Raw genomic sequence first — 21349 nt, forward strand, 5'->3', positions numbered from 1 at the left:
CATTTAGTAACGTTGTTACGTTTCGTATGGTATGTATTACTTTTTGGATGTCCTTCACCCATTTTGGATGTTCAATTACAATTCGTATTAAATGTTACGTATTCCCAAAACACAATATGTTACAAATTTGCCAAACGTATGCTATGTTACACATTCTAGCTAGGTGGCTAACATGATCTATCTCGCTAACTTTAACTAGGCTAGTGGTTAAGGTCAGGGGAAGGGTTAGCTAAGTAGCAAGTAGTTAAAGTTGGTAAAATGCAAAAGATGTTCATGATGATATTCAAACTCACAACCTTTTGGGTCGCTATACGCCCACCCGGACCAACCAACCACCCCACTTTTTAGTTTTTGCCTTCAGTAACCATCTGTCTTATGTTACATTTGGTATGGTTACATATACTAAATGTAGTGTCTCGGGTTTCCGTGCAGAATAATACGAACTGCTCTGAGACCAGGTTGCCACATCGGGGAAAGTTGAGTCATTTTGGGCCATTTAAAAAAAAAAAAAAAATCACCTTTGTTTAACTAGGCAAGTCAGTTAAGAAGAAATTCTTATTTACAATGACAGCCTACACCAGCCAAACCTGGACGACGCTGGGCCAATTGTGCGCAGCCCTATGGGACTCCTAATCACGGCCAGTTGTGATACAGCCTGGATTCGAACCAGGGTGTCTGTAATGACCACCACTCGGGAGCCATTCTGAGTGGAATACACCAACTTTGCTCTCTACTGCAGGGTTTCCCAAACTCGGTACTAATCAATGCTTGATAATGAGTTGATTATTTGAATCAGCAGTGTAGTGCTAGGGCAAAAAACTAAATGTGCCCCAGGACCGAGATTGGGGAACTCTGCTCTATTGCACATTTGTCAAACTCATTCAACGGCGGGGTGAGTGTCAGCAGGTTTTTTCTCCTCTCTTGTACTTGATTGATTAATTAAGATCACTGATTAGTAAGGAAATCCCCTCATCTGGTTGTCTTTATCAAAAATCAGCAGACACTCGGCCCTCCATGGAATGAGTTTGCACTTTCCTCTTTCTAAAGCTACAACACTTGTTTAACTGCATTGTGTGTGACTATAACAAAGCTTACTGTTCTAGGTCAATCCAAAACAGTTTGCAAGTCATCCCTTCTTATCCAGCCGGTAACATGGGAGATTCAACCTACATCTAAAAGTTAAGGTTTTATCTAAGCTTTTAGTTTTATAGGCGTTATGTTGTTTAAAGCCAGTTTTCTAGGAGCTACAGGTGTAAGGACGTGAATGCTCTTGGACCATTATCAGTCAGTTGATGGTAGGTTCAACTGAATGTGATGGGGCAATTTATGTTATTATGGGGAAGTTCTCCATTTAGAAGATAATGGGTAAGGATTTCAATGAACTTCCCTCAGGGCACCAACCTGGAACAATAAATAATGCATGTGCCTAGCTGAAAGCTGTTGATAAAAATGGGTAGGACAACTGATGACTGTGTTGCAAACATAGGGACTATATTGTGTAGACTCAGTCTCAGGTGTAGTCTCTTCTCCCCATGACCCATGAAAAATATTTTACACTTCACTAGCTGATTAAATGTGTCTATTAATCCTTTATCAAATACTTGTGAGAGGAAAAGGTGGCACAAAACTTTGCCTACTACAACAACCAAGGCCTCTATTATAGTCACACACAATGCAGTTAAACAAGTGTTGTAGCTTTAGAAAGAGGAAAGTGCATTGGGCTTTTTAATGCATTGCTTCCTGCCAGCAATGCATTGTGAACAAAAGCCCTTAACTTTCAGTATTGCCAGCGGAGCCCTTGGTATTTATGCAGCAAGGCAGAGGCTTTGATGGCTAGTGGTTGCTGTGCCCTTCATGGTCCCACAAACAGTGGCCACAGCCAAGTTTTACGTACACAGCCTATGACTGTCATTTCCTTTTAAGCCTTGTTCACAACTGTAGGCCTTAATGCTCAAGTCAGTTTTGTTTTTCAAATCCATTTTGGAATACTGACTGTCCAAACAGCAAGTTAAAAATGACCAAATCCGATGTGTGTGTTCAGACAAGACATTTGCTTAAGCTAGTATTCATAGTAAAGATGGTTCTGTGCAGTGGTGTAGACTGACTGGTGGTGGTGCTCATGCTTCCTCACAGCAGTCAGCTAGCTGGCTAGCCACAGCAGTCAGCTAGCTGGCTAGCCACAGCAGTCAGCTAGCTGGCTAGCCACAGCAGTCAGCTAGCTGGCTAGCCACAGCAGTCAGCTAGCTGGCTAGCCACAGCAGTCAGCTAGCTGGCTAGCCACAGCAGTCAGCTAGCTGGCACATTCATTAATTTGTTTGTAAACAATTAACAAGCTAGTTAGCTACCACTTTTTTACTGTCAACATATTAGGCATATCTTGTTCCTAGATGGCTACTAAGTCTGAAAACCACTTGAAGGCAAATACATCGGATTTGACTATTCAGACACAAGTCGCATGGCCAGGAATCAGATTTGTATCTGATTTCAAACCGCCTATGAAGGTGGTTTGAAATGTGGCCTGGAATAACCAATTTCATGTGCTTTTAGCAGAACAGATTTGGATCGGATATTCAACAAGATAGGATTTGAATCACTTCAAACTGGCAATGTGAACAAAGCTTTAGTGTCCTACAACATTGGACTGTGTGTGTGTGCACATTACTGTTAGCGTCAACAGGACCGGGGGAATTATGTCATTATCAGTTCCTAGGGTCGTTACGTGATTGGTCGTGCATTCGAAGCAGACCTGCTTGGAAGAAGCCAAACCCACTGCTCATTATAGTGATGTCAAGCAATGTCAATGCTTGGGGCATATTCACCAGGGTTCCACTCAATGAGGTGCAACATATCAACCTTCTGTCATGTAGAGTAGGATAACATCATGTCTGTGATATACTAGCAGTGTTTCTATCTGCAACGACCCCCTGAAGGCAGGAGAGAAAGTCTGACTCTTGCCTTCGAGGCCTTGTTGTATGTCAAAACATTGGCCTTTGGGAACACACACACACACAAATGCGAGTGTGGCTGGTGGTGTGAGGTGTTTCCACCAACAGTGTGCTGCTGCTCTCAGGTGGTCCCAAGGGTGAGTTGATAAAGATGTCCCTCTCCCCATTAAACCAAGAGAATCAGGTACCGACATGGCCCTGGACCAGGGCCAGACACCGCAGGGTCTGGGGTTATACACACACACGCAGAGACTCTTAAATGTGCACGCATAAACAACACACACACACACACACTGATGTTGGGCCTGTGTGTGTGGTCCAGTCATTATTGAGTGCGTCTGGGAGCCCTGTGCTGTGTTAAATATTCATTCTACTGAGGCTCACTGTGATCAGGTGTCAACATTGTTTTAGTCACATGCTCAGCTCCAGTCCCCTGTCTGTCTTTCTCTCTATGCATCTGCCCATCTCTTTCTCTCTACATCTTACCTTCTCCTCTGTCTAGCAGGCAATGTCAGTTTATTCCTCAACATTTCATTCCTAGGGGACCCTAACTGTTGGTGATTTTTGTTCTAGCGCCGCACTAACACATTTGATTCAACTAGTGGTCTCTGTGGCACGGCTTGATGATGCGTGCAGGAATGTGACTGGACTGATGGGCGGATGATAGATGAAGGGATACCGATACATACAGCCGCTAAATACAAAATAATAACCACAGGGTCAGCGAGAGAAGACCGAGGGGAAAGGGGCTGGCTAAGAAGAGTTTTAATCTAAGAACATTCCAAAAATGACAGTGAGGAACATGCTTTGGGAAAAAGTTTTGGAGTTCAGTTATTTCCTTATTCATTCAAACCTGCTTGGGCTAACCATATTTGCTGGCTCAGTCAAAAGCAACACAGGAAACAAAAGTAACCAATGAAATGAGTTGCTTCTCTAAGGGAAACCGTTTAACACATCCTTTTGGAGTTAGGTATACTTTACTAGCTTAAATACTTGGGCGTCATTTGCAATAAAGAAATGAGGCCTATTTTCTACACAATAACTCATAGAAAATAGTGTATCCAAAATGGATGCTAATGTACTTGATAGTGAAGAAGAAACCAATTGGAACACAAGATATAAGGACATGAACTAGAATACTTAAAGACAGTGTTTTCAAAATGGACACAAACAGAAGGCAGTGTTGTAATAATGGACACATGTTTAATAGAATAAACACACTGTTTGGAGCACACACGCCAACTCAATGAAGACCGTGTTGTCAGATTGGACACAAGCGTTGTACTTAGACCTCATAAAATAAAGGCCATTACTCCAGCACCAGGGCAGGTTTCATTGGTCTGTTTCCAGTGAGCTGTGAGAACAGAAACGGGTCATCTGCAGTTAGATTATAGGTTCATCTAATCAAGTTGATTCTCTAATTTAATCTGAAGAATGGACGCCCACGTACACGTGCACACACTTTCTATCTTTGTAGAGACTACTGAATTGAATACATTCTGCCAGGCGACTGGTTTATCCCTCAAAGAATAACCCAAATGTGTGTCTGTGTATCCTGAGGAAGGTTTTGCTCCAGACAAAGTGACCTTGTCGTCCCTTGTTTAGATTGAGTCAGTCAAGGTTGGGGGATCTCCTGTGGGTCCGACTACAATACACACATCAGCGACAAATCGTGTGGCCATCCGAATGGCACGCACACAGGGGCCCGGAGCATTGTAATATTTATGGCTCTGATGGAGGCAGGGAGAAGGTGAGCCTTACAGACCTCATTTTACACAACCTGTGGAGACCATGGCCAAAAGTTGTGTGTGTGTAATACAGACAGACACACAGCAACACCAGCTATGACGGTGAAGAGGGGGTGAATCATGCTAATATAAATGAGGAGTATCGGTGTTAACCCTGGTGCCTTGGCTTAATTTAACCTGGCCTCGCCTAATACCTCAGCCACCTAATCATCCACCTCAAGCCAGTTAGTCTCCTTCAACTTCTGTTGTAAAATAATTTATTTAATACCTCTACTCTAGGGCAGATTCTAACAATGTTTTAGGGTATTTTTACTAGAGGTCGATGGATTAATCGGAATGGACGATTTTAATTAGGGCCCTTCAAGTTTTCATAACAATCGGAAATCGGTTATTTTGGATGCCCGATTTTGACGATTTGTATCTTTTATAAAAAAGAGAAAAAATTACACTTTAATCTTTATTTAACTAGGCAAGTCAGTTAATAAGAACACATTCTTATTTTCAATGACGGCCTAGGAACGGTGGGTTAACTGCCTTGTTCAGGGGCAGAACGACAGATTTTTACCTTGTCAGCTCAGGGATTCAATCTTGCAACCTTACGGTTAACTAGTCCAACGCTCTAACCACTTGCCTCACGAGGAGCCCACCTGTTACGCGAATGCAGTAAGAAGCCAAGGTAAGTTGCTAGCTAGCATTAAACTTATCTTATAAAAATCAATCAATCATAATCACTAGTTAACTACACATGGTTGATGATATTACTAGTTTATCTAGCGTGTCCTGCGTTGCATATAATCTATGCGGTGCGCATTCGCGAAAAAGGACTGTCGTTGCTCCAATGTGTACCTAACCATAAACACCAATGCCTTTCTTAAAATCAATACACAGAAGTATATATTTTTAAACCTGCATATTTAGCTAAAAGAAATCCAGGTTAGCAGGCAATATTAACCAGGTGAAATTGTCACTTCTCTTGCGTTCATTGCACGCAGAGTCAGTGTATATGCAACAGTTTGGGCCGCCTGGCTCATTGCGAACTAATTTGCCAGAATTTTGCGTAATTATGACATAACATTGAAGGTTGTACAATGTAACAGGAATATTTAGACTGATGGATGCCACCCGTTGGATAAAATACGGAACGGTTCCGTATTTCACTGAAAGAATAAACGTCTTGTTTTCGAGATGATAGTTTCCGGATTTGACCATATTAATGACCTACGGCTCGCATTTCTGTGTGTTATGTTATAATTAAGTCTATCATTTGAAAGAGCAGTCTGAGCGATGGTAGGCACCAGCAGGCTCATAAGCATTCATTCAAACAACACTTTCGTGCGTTTTGCCAGCAGCTCTGCTGTTTATGACTTCAAGCCTATCAACTCCCGAGATTAGGCTGGTGTAACGATGTGAAATGGCTAGCTAGTTAGCGGGGTGCGAGCTAATAGCGTTTCAAACGTCACTCGCTCTGAGACTTGGAGTAGTTGTTCCCCTTGCTCTGCATGGGTAACGCTGCTTCGATGGTGGCTGTTGTCGTTGTGTTCCTGGTTCGAGCCCAGGTAGGAGCAAGGAGAGGGACAGAAGGTATACTGTTACACTGGCAATACTAAAGTGCCTATAAGAACATCCAATAGTCAAAGGTATATGAAATACAAATGATATAGAGAGAAATAGTCCTATAATTCCTATAACTACATCCCAAAACATCTTACCTTGGAATATTGAAGACTCGCGTTAAAAGGAACCACCAGCTTTCATATGTTCTCATGTTCTGAGCAACACTTTGTCTTTGCATTATTTAAACCAAATTGAACATGCTTCATTATTTGAGGCTAAGTGTATTTTATTGATGTATTATATTAAGTTCAAATAAGTGTTCATTCAGTATTGTTGTAATTGTCATTATTACAAATACATTTTTTTTAATCGGCCGATTAATCGGTATCTGCTTTTTTTTGTCCTCCAATAATCGGTATCGGTATAGGCGTTGAAAAATCATAGTCATAGTCTTCTAATCATTTTTTGTCCCATTTGAGACTGAGCAAAACAGCCAACAAAGATCAGCACACAATTTAGTCATGTTACTCTACTAAAACCCAGTTGGCAGAAAGGTAGCCCACATTTTAAAAAGCTCAAAAAGATATCCTAGAAAGGTTAGCCCATATAAGCTCTAGAAAGGTTAGCCCATATAAGGGAACTACTTAAACAAAAGCTTGATCAGGAATGAGATAGGTACAGGGGAAGTTTAGTGAGCTGTTTCCAGTCATTCTGTGTGTGAGTCAGTGCGATAGGCCAGAGAAGCTGATCGGATCTTGCTACTTCCTTATGGCCACAGTCGGCAACACAACTGACCGAAGTACAGGAGTTCACTGTACCAGAGCTCGCTCTCTCTGTGTGGCCTGTTCACACTGCCCCGCTGCCCTTCACGCTGAGAGTGCTGAGAGTCTTGACTAGATGAATAATTTACTAGAATGGGAGTTGCTGCCCCAAACCATAGATCTAGGATCAGCTTACTCTCCCCAATCCTAACCTCAACAGTTGGATGATGAGTGAAAACTGACCTTAGATCAGCATGTAAGGGTTACTTCATCTTATTTTCTTCAATATGGTATAGCCTATGGGTTGTGATGTGGGACAAATGAATCATGCTATATAAGTTACCAGGCCATCGGTTGTATCAGAGTTGTGAATCTGTCTAGCGGTTATTAAAATATGAGTTAAAGGATGTTGGCTGAATGTTGCAGCACAGTTGGGAGCTTTTGATCTGGTCCTATTTAAGAGCATGGTACTTCTATCTGTGTCAGATTAGCTGCCTGCCAACCAGGTAGATAACAAGATTACAGCAGTCAAACCATGGCAGTCTGCTTCATTAACATTTGTCTGTGTGTGTTGACCGTGTGTTGTCGTGCTTGGGTTGTGGTGTAATGTAGATCGATAAAATGAGTTAACGTAGTCAAACAGGCTGTAAATGGACACACACTTGTGCTGTACAAACACACAGGTTGTTGTGTGTTTTGTGGATTGATTAAATCCGGCTGTGAGTTACTGGGAATTCTTTATCTGTAAACAGTAATGACCTTTTGCCTGGTATGTGGGTGTTTGGCTAACTACTAACCACAAACTGTGTTAGGGAGTCTAGGGACTATGGCACAAGGTCATGGGCACAGTGAGTGTTAGAGCTTTGAGCGGGGCCTAGCGATGGAACCCACCCATGCGCACCCATTGGCTGTGCTACCTCCTGATGAAAGATACGAGTTGGGAAACCCTTACAGTTGAGACAGTGTGACACTAAAGTTCACACACCCTTGAGTATGGTTTTAAAAGGCAGCAGACATGTCACTGTCTCCCTCTTTTCCAAGTCTGTAATATGACTTTCAGCAGAACTCTCTGTTTTACTATCTGGCTTCTCCTCGGTACTGGTATTTATTAGGATCCTCATTAGCTGCTGCAAAAGCATCAGCTACTCTTTCTGGGGTCCACATGAAACAATACAGAACATTGTTAGTCAAGGACTGAAATACATACATTTAAAACATCATACATATCAGTACATACAGAATATCTAGGTCTAATACATAGTACAGTGCAAATTACAATAGAAGGGATGTATATAAAATGGTTCTCGCTCCACAGTCCCCTTTGTGCAGTAAGGTGTTCTCTTTATCTGGTTTTAATCCTAGCTTGAGTTACCTGGAGTGGCAGAGTTCCATGTAGTCATGACTATTTAACACTGCGTTTCCCAGCCTCTGTTTTGGACCTGGGGACTGTGAAGAGACCTCCGATTGCATGTCTTGTACCGATGAGTGTCCGAACTGTGTGCCAACTGCACGAAAAGACAGTTCGGTACCTTCAACACATCAACACCTCGCACAAGGACCAATAGTGGTGCAGTCAATCTATCCTCAACTCTGAGGCAGGAGAGATTGACATGCATGCTACTATCATTCACCCTCCATGTACATCTAAGTGCGATACATGCTACTTTGGTCTGAATCAACTGCAATTTACCCATGTCCTTTGCCACACGTTACACACGCCTCTATGAAGAGGGAACGCAACACCCTGCTACAACTCAACTCTCCGTGAAGTGAAAGAGGTATGGACTGTAGGTGCGAGTAAGGATGACAAAAGGCAGAGAATTGTACCGTTTACAAGGAATTTATTCCTCACACAGTAATTTTGGGGAAAAGGGGCTGGACGGAACCAAAGTAAATATCAAAGTCCCCTCCTACCTTACCTGCCTACCCACTACTTACTTAACTTAACACCACCTGGTGCGCTAACCAAAATTCAGGGGATGGTCCGCCCAGGTCTTACCTAGTGTGCCTAGACAGTGAATATACTACGGGTATATGTATGCCCGCGGGCCTCTTGCCTAAGCACTCCCTAGGTGCCTTCCCCCCGGGGAACAAATGAAACAGAATTATTCAAATGTAATTAAACCATTTCAAGAATAAAAAAACACAGTTCTATGGTCATAGACAGACCTTAGTAGGACGGCTACAAAAATACTGGCAACAAATTATACCTCTGTGCAACAATGAAAACACAGGACATACTAATCATCTCCCTCTGAGAACAACCAACACAGTAAATAACACACAGCCATCAGCCTCCTCTCTCAGCAATCATCTCCCTCCTGAACAGAACACTGGCTTTTATATAGCTTCAGAAGGAGTCTAATCGGATACAGCTGTAACTTGACGGAGGTCAGATCTCCAATTAGCCATGGAGTCGACCAATCAGCTGCTTAGGGGGGGATTTCAGGAAGCCATCCTGAAACACACACCTAACAAACCACAACACAGAAACTGGGGAACGTAATACATTACCACACAGCTGGGCAGTAGTCAAGGTGCAACAAAACTAGGGCCTGTAGGATCTGTCTGGACAGACCTCTTCCCATTTTGCAACCATTGAGTCTATATGTTTCGACCATGACAGTCTGCTATCTAGGTTTACACCCAGCAGTTTAGTCTCCTCAACTTGCTCAATGGCCACATTCAATAATAGATTTAAACGAGGTTTAGTGTTGAGTCATTTCTCCCAAAAATTATGCTTTCAGTTTTGATACTGAGCACCAGCCTATTGCTAGTTACCCATTCTAAAACTGACTGGAGATCAATGTTAAGTGTTTCAGTTATTTATTTTACTGTTGTAGCCGACGTGTATACTGTTGAGTCGTCATTGTACATAGACACACAGGCCTTATTCAAGGTCAGTGGAAGGTCATTTGTAATAACAGAAAACAATGGCCCTAGCAGGCTGCCTTACGGTACACCACACTGAACTGAATTTGTATGAGAGAGGCTTCCATTAACGAAAACCATCTGAGTTTTATTAAATGGGCAACTCTCAGTCCATAATATGGCAGATGATGCAAATCCATAACACCTATGTTTTTTTCAGCAATAGGTTATGATCAATGACAGCAAAAGCTGCACTGAAGTCTAACAAAACACTTCCCACTATCTTCTTAATATCAATTTCTTTCAGCCAATTAACAGTCATTTGTCAGTGCCGAGCATGTTGAGTGCCCTTCCCAATAAGCATGCAGAAAGTCTGTTAATTCGTTTTCTGTAAAATAACTTTAATTGATCAAACAATCTTTTCCAAAGGTTTGCTCACCACTTTTAACAGGCTGATTTGGTTGGCTCCCTTGTCTCTCTCTCTTCTGTCTTTCTTTCCTTGTCCATTATATTTCTTGTCTGGCCTCTGCCTTTATTTTTCTCTCTTCTCGTTGGTAAGGGAGAGAGGGGGACTGTACTCTAATGAATTGTGCCAATAAAGACAGGTTAAATGCAATTCTCTCTCCTGTCTTTTGCTTAGTCTCTCCTCCCAAAAGCAGTGGTGTCTTGTATTTGTAGTTATGATGTATGTTAAGGACTTCTTTCCTTGATGTTGAATGAATAACAACAATACTAATTTTCTCCTCTCCCATCCTCTCCTTCCTCTTCCCCCTGCAGGTTTGCTAAGAACCTGTCCCCAGACAAGATCAACCTGAGCACACTGAAGGGTGAGGGTCAGCTCACCAACCTGGAGCTGGATGAGGAGGTACTGCAGAGCATGTTGGACCTGCCCACCTGGCTGGCCATCAACAAAGTGGGCTGCAACAAGGCTGCCATCCGGGTAAGAGAGAGGGAGACATGCGCACACACACCTGCACTCTGGGCGGTGCTTTCGCCCTTTGTCACTCTCCTCAGATGAACCCCACCATCTTAGTCTATATTTCAATTTTACTGTCTGCTACCTCTCATCTCTCTCTCCCCCTGCCCACCCCTCTCTCACTCCCAATCTCACTCTCCCACTCTCATTCTCCCTTCTCTCGTAATGTTAGTGGTGGATATAGAAGTGCACTGAGATGAACTGTGTCTGTATGCGCACATCATCTGACACTCCCTGGAGATGGTGAATGGAGCAGAATAACAACAAACTCTGTTAGTCAGGTCTCTACTACCAGCCTTCTCCTTCCTCTTTATTTTTATACTTTGTTTTTATTGTAGGAACACAAAGGAAGTACAAATAAAGTAAAATAAAAGAACAACAAAAAAGATCTGGCAGTTACAGTGCACTTCATACGTTCATCATCATATTAGTTACATTGACATCTTTGAATTAGACCCTTTTCAAGTACGAAACCCATTTTTCCCAGTATTCCGGACCTCTCACCTCTTGTGTTCTTAAAGCAAAGGTCATACGCTCCATGTGGCGTATTTCTTTACAATGTCTATCTATTGTGTCACTGTGGGAGGGTCTTTTTGTAGCTATTTCCTAGTGATAGCCTCTCCCCCGTCCTCTTCTGAAACACCCTCTGTTTTCTTTGCCCTAATGATTCTCTCTTGTATTTCATCTCTGCTGTCTCAGGACTTCATCTTATCCCTGTCTCATGACCTTCCCTTTTACATAGCAGGCAATATATTCTAACAAGTAGCTGCCCAGCGTTGAAACTGTGAAAGGATAAAGTTTTGTCTTCTGAAATTGTCTTAAGTTATGTCTCGGTGTTTTCTTAGACGAGGCCCATTGAGTGTCACTAACTTAGGTTTATTGAAGTGTCACACTCGCTGTGCATTGTCCTTGGTGTAAGGCTACAGTCGTAATGGCCCTATCATTGAGGTAATGCGTGCTGCATGCGTGTCTGTGTACCTGGTCCTCGGTGGCAATGCTCTTCCTCTGCTGAGCAGACTTGTCCATGGCCTCGCTGAGTGACTTGGCGTACTGGACCATGGCTTTGAGCTGGGAGTCAGTCAGCACCCACAGCAGGTCATCTAGGATCAGGATCAGCTTAGAGGCCACCACATTACAGTCCTTGGACTGGAGATAAACACATTCTACATAGATTATTACATACAAAATACACACATTATACACAATCATTATATATAGACCACACACACACACACAAATACATGCTTTATACATATAGGATACAGACACACACACCACGTTTCAGTCCTTGGAGTTTTGCCAGTGCGTCACATCTAGCCAATAGGAACAGGGAAATAGTGGCCTGGGCCATTTAGCCGGGTGGACCAGTGGGCCCGGGCCATTTAGCCAGGAGGACCAGTGGGCCTGGGTCAAGCAGAACCTATAGCTAATAGCTCCCACTGATCTAGAGAGAAAAAGAGGGTGTGTGGGTCCCCCAACTGCAGTTTAACTCCTGTAACACTTAGGCTATAGAAGATATCACTCTCTGTCTGATTTAGATGCCAACGCATACAGTCGCACACACCATCTTCTGTTACAATACACATGCCCATCCTCATTGGAGAGGACACACAACTCAGGCACCCAAAAACTGTTCCTTTCCTTGTCTACATCTCTGCTCCAACATCACCTACAGGTGCAGGCTCTTTGCTAAACCATTTCAGTTCAATGACTGAAGAAATCAAATACAGTTTTAGTGTAGTAATTCAATTAGCGCCACATATCTAAATGTTTATTTCAGTGTTTATAGCCTTTTAACGGGGTGTCACTTGTTGTGGGGGAAGATGAACATGCCCAAATCTGCAGATTACTCTTTGGTGTAAAAGCTATTTGATTTGACACGGGCATGATTAAGAGGGTCTGCTCAGAGGGATTAGTGTAGTTCGGGGAGGAGTGGAATGTGCTGGCACTGACTGCTTCTCTAGACTGTCTCCTTGATTCATTCTCTCAGCCTGGCTCTCTCATTTCAGCTGATTTACATTCACAGCGATTACATTTATTTCAGGAATAGACACATTCGTATGCATTTCAGAAAAATATGTAAGGAATATGTGACTGTATTTAGCATATAGGTTTAATACAAGAAAATATGATCATATTTTGGCTGTGCCGATGTTGTTGGGCCAACCTAGATTGCAGGTGTATGATATTGAACCAATATTACTGTCACTTATCTGAGCTTGACTGGCTGACTAATTTCTTGTCTTCATTGACAGATCCCATGGACCAAGCTGAAGACCCACCCCATCTCTCTGGTAAGTCCCGCCCTCCTTCCCCCTATTGCTGACACAGTTTTAGCCACTTGCCCCCCACCATCTCCTGCCGTTGTGGCCTTGAGCAAGGCACTTAACTCCCCACAAAGTAAAATACTGCCCTGATAGCCTACTGTACGCGTGGTCCGTCAACCCTCCGTCTGGAGAGCTACTGTATAAGACGCGTGGTCCGTCAACCCTCCGTCTGGAGAGCTACTGTATAAAACACGTGGTGCGTCAACCCTCCGTCTGGAGAGCTACTGTATAAGACACGTGGTCCGTCAACCCTCCGTCTGGAGAGATACTGTATAAGACACGCGGTCCGTCAACCCTCCGTCTGGAGAGATACTGTATAAGACACGTGGTCCGTCAACCCTCCGTCTGGAGAGATACTGTATAAGACACGTGGTCCGTTAACCCTCCGTCTGGAGAGATACTGTATAAGACACGTGGTCCGTCAACCCTCCGTCTGGAGAGCTACTGTATAAGACACGTGGTCCGTCAACCCTCCGTCTGGAGAGCTACTGTATAAGACACGTGGTCCGTCAACCCTCCGTCTGGAGAGCTACTGTATAAGACGCGCGGTCCGTCAACCCTCCGTCTGGAGAGATACTGTATAAGACACGCGGTCCGTCAACCCTCCGTCTGGAGAGATACTGTATAAGACACGTGGTCCGTCAACCCTCCGTCTGGAGAGATACTGTATAAGACACGTGGTCCGTTAACCCTCCGTCTGGAGAGATACTGTATAAGACACGTGGTCCGTCAACCCTCCGTCTGGAGAGCTACTGTATAAGACACGTGGTCCGTTAACCCTCCGTCTGGAGAGCTACTGTATAAGACACGTGGTCCGTCAACCCTCCGTCTGGAGAGCTACTGTATAAGACACGTGGTCTGTCAACCCTCCGAAACATGACCCGGCTAAACCCGAACAACGCTGGGCCAATTGTGCCCCGCCCTATGGGACTCTCGATCACGGCCGGGTTGTAATACAGCCCGTGATTGAACCGGGGTCTCTAGTGACGAACTGCGATGCAGTGCCTTAGACCGCTGCGCCACTCGGGAGGCCGGTGTGCAGGCTTTTGATCCAACCCTGCGCAAACACACCAGTCAGCTTATCACGGTCCCGTTGAGCAGCAATTTTTTTTACACTGTGGTGTGTTCGAGTAGGGCTGGACCAAAAGCCTGCACACCCAGTAGCTCTCCTGGAATCTCCTGGAGGATGGTTGGCACACCCTGCAACATTACAATTATAACCAAATACTTTTTATGTCTTTATAAAATAATATCCTCATTCAATGAACCAGGGATCAAATGGCTGAGATAGGTGAGGTAGTTAACTAACATGTTTATCTATTTGTAAGGCAAAAATATTCCGTAGTGAGGGGAGATCTTGACAGAGTAGTTACTTGTCAATTAGGCTATTCTAAGAATATATATTTTAAATTGTCAGAATTACATGGCCAGTATTGAATAGAGGAGAATCCAAGCCAATTGTGTGCATTTGACTGTTTTACACCTGGAGTATGCAGCATTGGTTTCATCAACTATGCACCTGTATCAACTGTGTGTCGGCCATTTGCGGTTATACACAAGTGCCGGTGGATAGTTATTTTAGGACATCGAACATGACAATGACATTAGTACATGCTAATAGCTAACTAGCGAGATAACCAGACAAACTATAATATGTTTTGAATTGGCCATCTACACTGAACAAAAATATAAACACAACATGTAAAGTGTTGATCCCATGTTTCATGAGCTGGAAAAAAACATATACAATTTACATCCCAATAAGTGAGCATTTCTCCTTTGCATATCAAGAAGCTGATTAACAGCATGCTCATTATACAGGTGCACCTTTTTCTAGGGACAATAAAAGGCCACAGATGTTTTGAGGGAGCGTACAATTGGCATGTTGACTGCAGGAATGTCTACCAGAGCTGTTGGCAGAGAATTGACTGTTCATTTCCATACCACAAGCTGCCTCCAACGTCGTTTTAGAGAATTTGGCAGTACTTCCAACCGGCCTCACAACCTCAGACCACGTGTAACCACGCCAGCCCAGGACCTCCACATCCGGCTTCTTCACCTGCGAGATCGTCTGAGGGGGGGGGAGGGAGTATTTCTGTCTGTAATAAAGCCATTTTGTGGAGAAAACTCATTCTGATTGGCTGGGCCTGGCTCCCCAATGCCCACCCATGGCTGTGCACCTGCCCAGTCACGTGAAATCCATAGATTAGGACCTAATTTATTTATTTCAATGTACAAATGTTCTAATTGTTGCATGCTGCCTTTTTATATTTTTGTTCAGTATAGTTAACCAGACAAACTACACTGTTATTATTTTACCTGCTGCACAAATACCTGTCTCTCTTCCAACTCTGGCAACAGCCCACTGTCACACGCAGGTGATGTGAACACCGTGACTTTTCCAGGATTTGCATTGCTGACCAAAAATGAGCTATAACTGGGCAAATAAATCATTAATTAGCAGTAAATATCAACAAATGTGTGCACGCGGGTATGTTCGCTTTGATCTCAAAAACACATCTCGTGACTGATTGAAAGACTGCACGTGCCTGTCAATAAAGGCCTACAGTAATTATCCTCTGAAGTGCTCTGCAGAGATTGAGGCCAGTGTGCTACACACTAATCTGGATGCCACTCATCCACTTCTGATGGGAGTAGCCTCATTGTGCAAAAATCAAAAACGTTTTTTTTACTTTTCTTGTCCATTCCAATTTAATCCATGATCATATCCGACTATTTTTTATTACTTGCACGGACAAGCAGACAACTGTTAATGTTGAGTCCTGGTGTGTGTGTGTGTGGTAATCGTCTGCATCTCTCTGTCTCCCAGACCCTGGACAAGGTGGTAATGGAGATGAGTACCTGTGATGAGCCCCGCCCTCCCAACGGCCCGTCTCCCATAGCAACAGCCTCGGGGCAAAGGTGGGAGCTGGCGCTCTTTCTCTCTTTCTCCCCCCCCTTTCAGAGGGTAGTTGTGTGTGTGTAAGTGTATGGTGTCTGTCTGCCTGTCCTTGTGCGATGGGGCTGAAATTCTTTATAAAAAAAAACACCTGCATTCAGTTCATCCAAATCCAGCCTTCAATTGCCTACCTCCTCCTCTTCCCCCACTCCCCCAGTGAGTATGGCTTTGCTGAGAAGGTGGTGGAGGGCATCTCTCTGTCCATCAACTCCATCGTGGTGAAGATCAGTGCCAAGGCGTTCAACGCCTCCTTTGAGTTGAGCCAGCTGCAGGTCTACTCTGTCAACACCAGCTGGAGCCTGTCGGACCTCCGCTTCACACGCATACAGGACCCACACAGAGGAGAGGTGGGTGCACTGCATACACGCATGGAAGTGTATGTAACCACCGTAACCCTGTGTGTGTGTGTAACCATGGCTACCTGTGCGCCTCTCAGATCCTGACGTTTAAGGAGATCAGCTGGCAGATGATCCGAATCGAGGCGGACGCCATCCAGAGTGCCCAGAACGAGATGCTGAGTGCCCCCATCCGCCTCATCACCAACCAGTCCAAGATCAGAGTCACCCTGAAGAGACGGGTACAATACGCCACACACATGCAGACATGTGGGCAAGGAAACACAAACACACGCTTAGGTGCAAACACACACACACCTCATCACCAACCAGTCCAAGATTAATGTCACTCAGTCAGTCAGCAGGACGCACACTCACGGAAGCGCGCACACACACAGCACACTGATACACACTGACCCAAAATCAGTGCCACTCTGAAGAGACTGGTAGGACACACACTATACAGTCACACGCACACACATCCGCCTCATCACCAACCAGTCCAAGATCAGTTGCCCTCAAGAGACGGGTACGACACACACACACACTGCGCAGTCACACACGCACTCAGAACAGTCCTTGGTTTAATAGAATAGAGAACAATACAGCCTGCAGAATCAGCTTCAGTAAACAAAGATCTTTATCTCACACACCAGCAAGCCCTGCAGCCAGTGTTTGAACAGATAAAAGCGTGTGGGTTGTATACACACTCCTTCGTCTGTGTGTGTGAAAACAAACAAAGATATGATTTTGAACGACCACAGATTACTGTGTGCTGAGTATGTACTTTATCCAGTCAGACAGTCAGTCATGGATATGGAGTGTGTTTTCAGTCAGTCAGTCAGTCATGGATATGGAGTGTGTGTTTTCAGTCAGTCAGTCAGTCATGGATATGGAGTGTGTGTTTTCAGTCAGTCAGTCAGTCATGGATATGGAGTGTGTGTTTTCAGTCAGTCAGTCATGGATATGGTGTGTGTGTTTTCAGTCAGTCAGTCAGTCATGGATATGGAGTGTGTGTTTTCAGTCAGTCAGTCATGGATATGGAGGGTGTGTGTTTTCAGTCAGTCAGTCATGGATATGGAGGGTGTGTGTGTTTTCAGTCAGTCAGTCATGGATATGGAGGGTGTGTTTTCAGTCAGTCAGTCAGTCATGGATATGGAGTGTGTTTCAGTCAGTCAGTCAGTCATGGATATGGAGTGTGTTTTCAGTCAGTCAGTCAGTCATGGATATGGAGTGTGTGTTGTCAGTCATGGATATGGAGTGTGTGTTGTCAGTCAGTCAGTCAGTCAGTCATGGATATGGAGTGTGTGTTTTCAGTCAGTCAGTCAGTCAGTCAGTCATGGATATGGAGTGTGTTTTCAGTCAGTCAGTCAGTCATGGATATGGAGTGTGTGTTGTCAGTCAGTCAGTCATGGATATAGAGTGTGTGTTTTCAGTCAGTCAGTCATGGATATAGAGTGTGTGTTTTCAGTCAGTCAGTCAGTCATGGATATGGAGTGTGTGTTTTCAGTCAGTCAGTCAGTCATGGATATGGAGTGTGTGTTTTCAGTCAGTCAGTCAGTCATGGATATGGAGTGTGTGTTGTCAGTCAGTCAGTCATGAATATGGAGTGTGTGTTTTCAGTCAGTCAGTCATGGATATGGAGGGTGTGTTTTCAGTCAGTCATGGATATGGAGGGTGTGTTTTCAGTCAGTCAGTCAGTCAGTCATGGATATGGAGTGTGTGTTTTCAGTCAGTCAGTCAGTCATGGATATGGAGGGTGTGTTTTCAGTCAGTCATGGATATGGAGGGTGTGTTTTCAGTCAGTCAGTCATGGATATGGAGGGTGTCTTTTCAGTCAGTCAGTCAGTCATGGATATGGAGTGTGTTTTCAGTCAGTCAGTCAGTCAGTCAGTCATGGATATGGAGGGTGTGTTTTCAGTCAGTCAGTCATGGATATGGAGGGTGTGTTTTCAGTCAGTCAGTCATGGATATGGAGTGTGTGTTTTCAGTCAGTCAGTCAGTCATATGGAGTGTGTGTTTTCAGTCAGTCAGTCAGTCAGTCATGGATATGGAGTGTGTGTTTTCAGTCAGTCAGTCAGTCAGTCAGTCATGGATATGGAGTGTGTGTTTTCAGTCAGTCAGTCAGTCAGTCATGGATATGGAGTGTGTTTTCAGTCAGTCAGTCAGTCAGTCATGGATATGGAGTGTGTGTTTTCAGTCAGTCAGTCAGTCATGGATATGGAGGGTGTGTTTTCAGTCAGTCAGTCATGGATATGGAGGGTGTGTTTTCAGTCAGTCAGTCATGGATATGGAGTGTGTTTTCAGTCAGTCAGTCAGTCAGTCATGGATATGGAGGGTGTGTTTTCAGTCAGTCAGTCAGTCAGTCATGGATATGGAGGGTGTGTTTTCAGTCAGTCAGTCATGGATATGGAGGGTGTGTTTTCAGTCAGTCAGTCATGGATATGGAGGGTGTGTTTTCAGTCAGTCAGTCATGGATATGGAGTGTGTGTTTTCAGTCAGTCAGTCAGTCAGTCATGGATATGGAGTGTGTTTTCAGTCAGTCAGTCAGTCAGTCAGTCATGGATATGGAGTGTGTTTTCAGTCAGTCAGTCAGTCATGGATATGGAGTGTGTGTTTTCAGTCAGTCAGTCATGGATATGGAGTGTGTGTTTTCAGTCAGTCAGTCAGTCATGGATATGGAGTGTGTGTTTTCAGTCAGTCAGTCAGTCATATGGAGTGTGTGTTTTCAGTCAGTCAGTCAGTCAGTCATATGGAGTGTGTGTTTTCAGTCAGTCAGTCAGTCAGTCATGGATATGGAGTGTGTGTTTTCAGTCAGTCAGTCAGTCAGTCAGTCATGGATATGGAGTGTGTGTTTTCAGTCAGTCAGTCAGTCAGTCATGGATATGGAGTGTGTGTTTTCAGTCAGTCAGTCAGTCATATGGAGTGTGTGTTTTCAGTCAGTCAGTCAGTCAGTCATGGATATGGAGTGTGTGTTTTCAGTCAGTCAGTCAGTCAGTCATGGATATGGAGTGTGTGTTTTCAGTCAGTCAGTCATGGATATGGAGTGTGTGTTTTCAGTCAGTCAGTCAGTCAGTCATGGATATGGAGTGTGTTTTCAGTCAGTCAGTCATGCATATGGAGTGTGTGTTTTCAGTCAGTCAGTCATGGATATGGAGTGTGTGTTTTCAGTCAGTCAGTCATGGATATGGAGGGTGTGTTTTCAGTCAGTCAGTCATGGATATGGAGGGTGTGTTTTCAGTCAGTCAGTCAGTCAGTCATGGATATGGAGTGTGTGTTTTCAGTCAGTCAGTCAGTCATGGATATGGAGGGTGTGTTTTCAGTCAGTCATGGATATGGAGGGTGTGTTTTCAGTCAGTCATGGATATGGAGGGTGTGTTTTCAGTCAGTCAGTCATGGATATGGAGGGTGTGTTTTCAGTCAGTCAGTCATGGATATGGAGTGTGTTTTCAGTCAGTCAGTCAGTCAGTCATGGATATGGAGGGTGTGTTTTCAGTCAGTCAGTCAGTCAGTCATGGATATGGAGGGTGTGTTTTCAGTCAGTCAGTCATGGATATGGAGGGTGTGTTTTCAGTCAGTCAGTCATGGATATGGAGGGTGTGTTTTCAGTCAGTCAGTCATGGATATGGAGTGTGTGTTTTCAGTCAGTCAGTCAGTCAGTCATGGATATGGAGTGTGTTTTCAGTCAGTCAGTCAGTCAGTCAGTCAGTCATGGATATGGAGTGTGTTTTCAGTCAGTCAGTCAGTCATGGATATGGAGTGTGTGTTTCAGTCAGTCAGTCAGTCATGGATATGGAGTGTGTGTTTTCAGTCAGTCAGTCAGTCATGGATATGGAGTGTGTGTTTTCAGTCAGTCATGGATATGGAGTGTTTTCTCCAGTCTGACTTATATTACATCTCCCATTGATGAATGCACCTTTTGAATAACACTGTCTTGGTTCAACACGGGAGGTAATGTGTGTGTCTTGAGATGAAAGACTGAAACGTGGTGTGTGTGTCTGTATCCTATATGTATAAAGCATGTATTTGTGTGTGTGTGTGTGGTCTATATATAATGATTGTGTATAATGTGTGTATTTTGTATGTAATAATCTATGTAGAATGTGTTTATCTCCAGTCCAAGGACTGTAACGTGGTGGCCTCTAAGCTGATCCTGATCCTAGATGACCTGCTGTGGGTGCTGACTGACTCCCAGCTCAAAGCCATGGTCCAGTACGCCAAGTCACTCAGCGAGGCCATGGACAAGTCTGCTCAGCAGAGGAAGAGCATGGCCACCGAGGACCAGGTACACACGTATGCAGGCGCACGTAGGCAGGGACACACACACACGCTCACTCACGTAGGCAGGTAGATACGTGTGCGCACACAGGAAACACACACAGATAGGCAGACACTTACTTTTTAAATGTATTTTAAAATGTCACCTTTATTTAACCAGGTAGGCTAGTTGAGAACAAGTTCTCATTTGCAACTGCGACCTGGCCAAGATAAAGCGTAGCAATTCGACACATACAACAACAGAGTTACACATGGAATAAACAAACATACAGTCAATAATACAGCAGAACAAAAGAAAACAAAAAGTCTATATACAGTGAGTGCAAATGAGTTAAGGAAATAAATAGGCCATGGTGGCGAAGTAATTACAATATAGCAATTAAACACTGGAATGGTAGATCGGCAGAAGACGAATGTGCAGGTAGAGATACTGGGGTGCAAAGGAGCAAAATAAATAAAGACCAGTATGGGGATGAGGTAGGTAGATAGATGGGCTTGTTTACAGATGTGCTATGTACAGGTGCAGTGATCTGTAAACTGCTCTGACAGCTGGTGCTTAAAGCTTGTGAGGGAGATGTGAGTCTCCAGCTTCAGA

General features: G+C 44.0%; 1 protein-coding gene across 5 annotated transcripts in view; it reads left to right on the top strand.

The window, feature by feature from the left end:
* The window catches only part of LOC115133794 (bridge-like lipid transfer protein family member 3B), a 55210-nt gene that overhangs the window by 970 nt on the left and 32891 nt on the right, over positions 1–21349 (top strand). For all 5 annotated transcript variants that reach the window (XM_065008365.1, XM_065008364.1, XM_065008366.1 and 2 more), the window contains exons 2-7: positions 10657–10819; positions 13111–13149; positions 16013–16104; positions 16299–16488; positions 16578–16718; positions 20594–20761. In XM_065008365.1, the coding sequence (XP_064864437.1) occupies positions 10657–10819; positions 13111–13149; positions 16013–16104; positions 16299–16488; positions 16578–16718; positions 20594–20761 (793 nt within the window). The remainder of the gene's footprint in view (positions 1–10656; positions 10820–13110; positions 13150–16012; positions 16105–16298; positions 16489–16577; positions 16719–20593; positions 20762–21349) is intronic.

Source organism: Oncorhynchus nerka, linkage group LG23 (genome assembly GCF_034236695.1).
Source record: "Oncorhynchus nerka isolate Pitt River linkage group LG23, Oner_Uvic_2.0, whole genome shotgun sequence".
Classification (NCBI taxonomy): Eukaryota; Metazoa; Chordata; class Actinopteri; order Salmoniformes; family Salmonidae; genus Oncorhynchus; species Oncorhynchus nerka.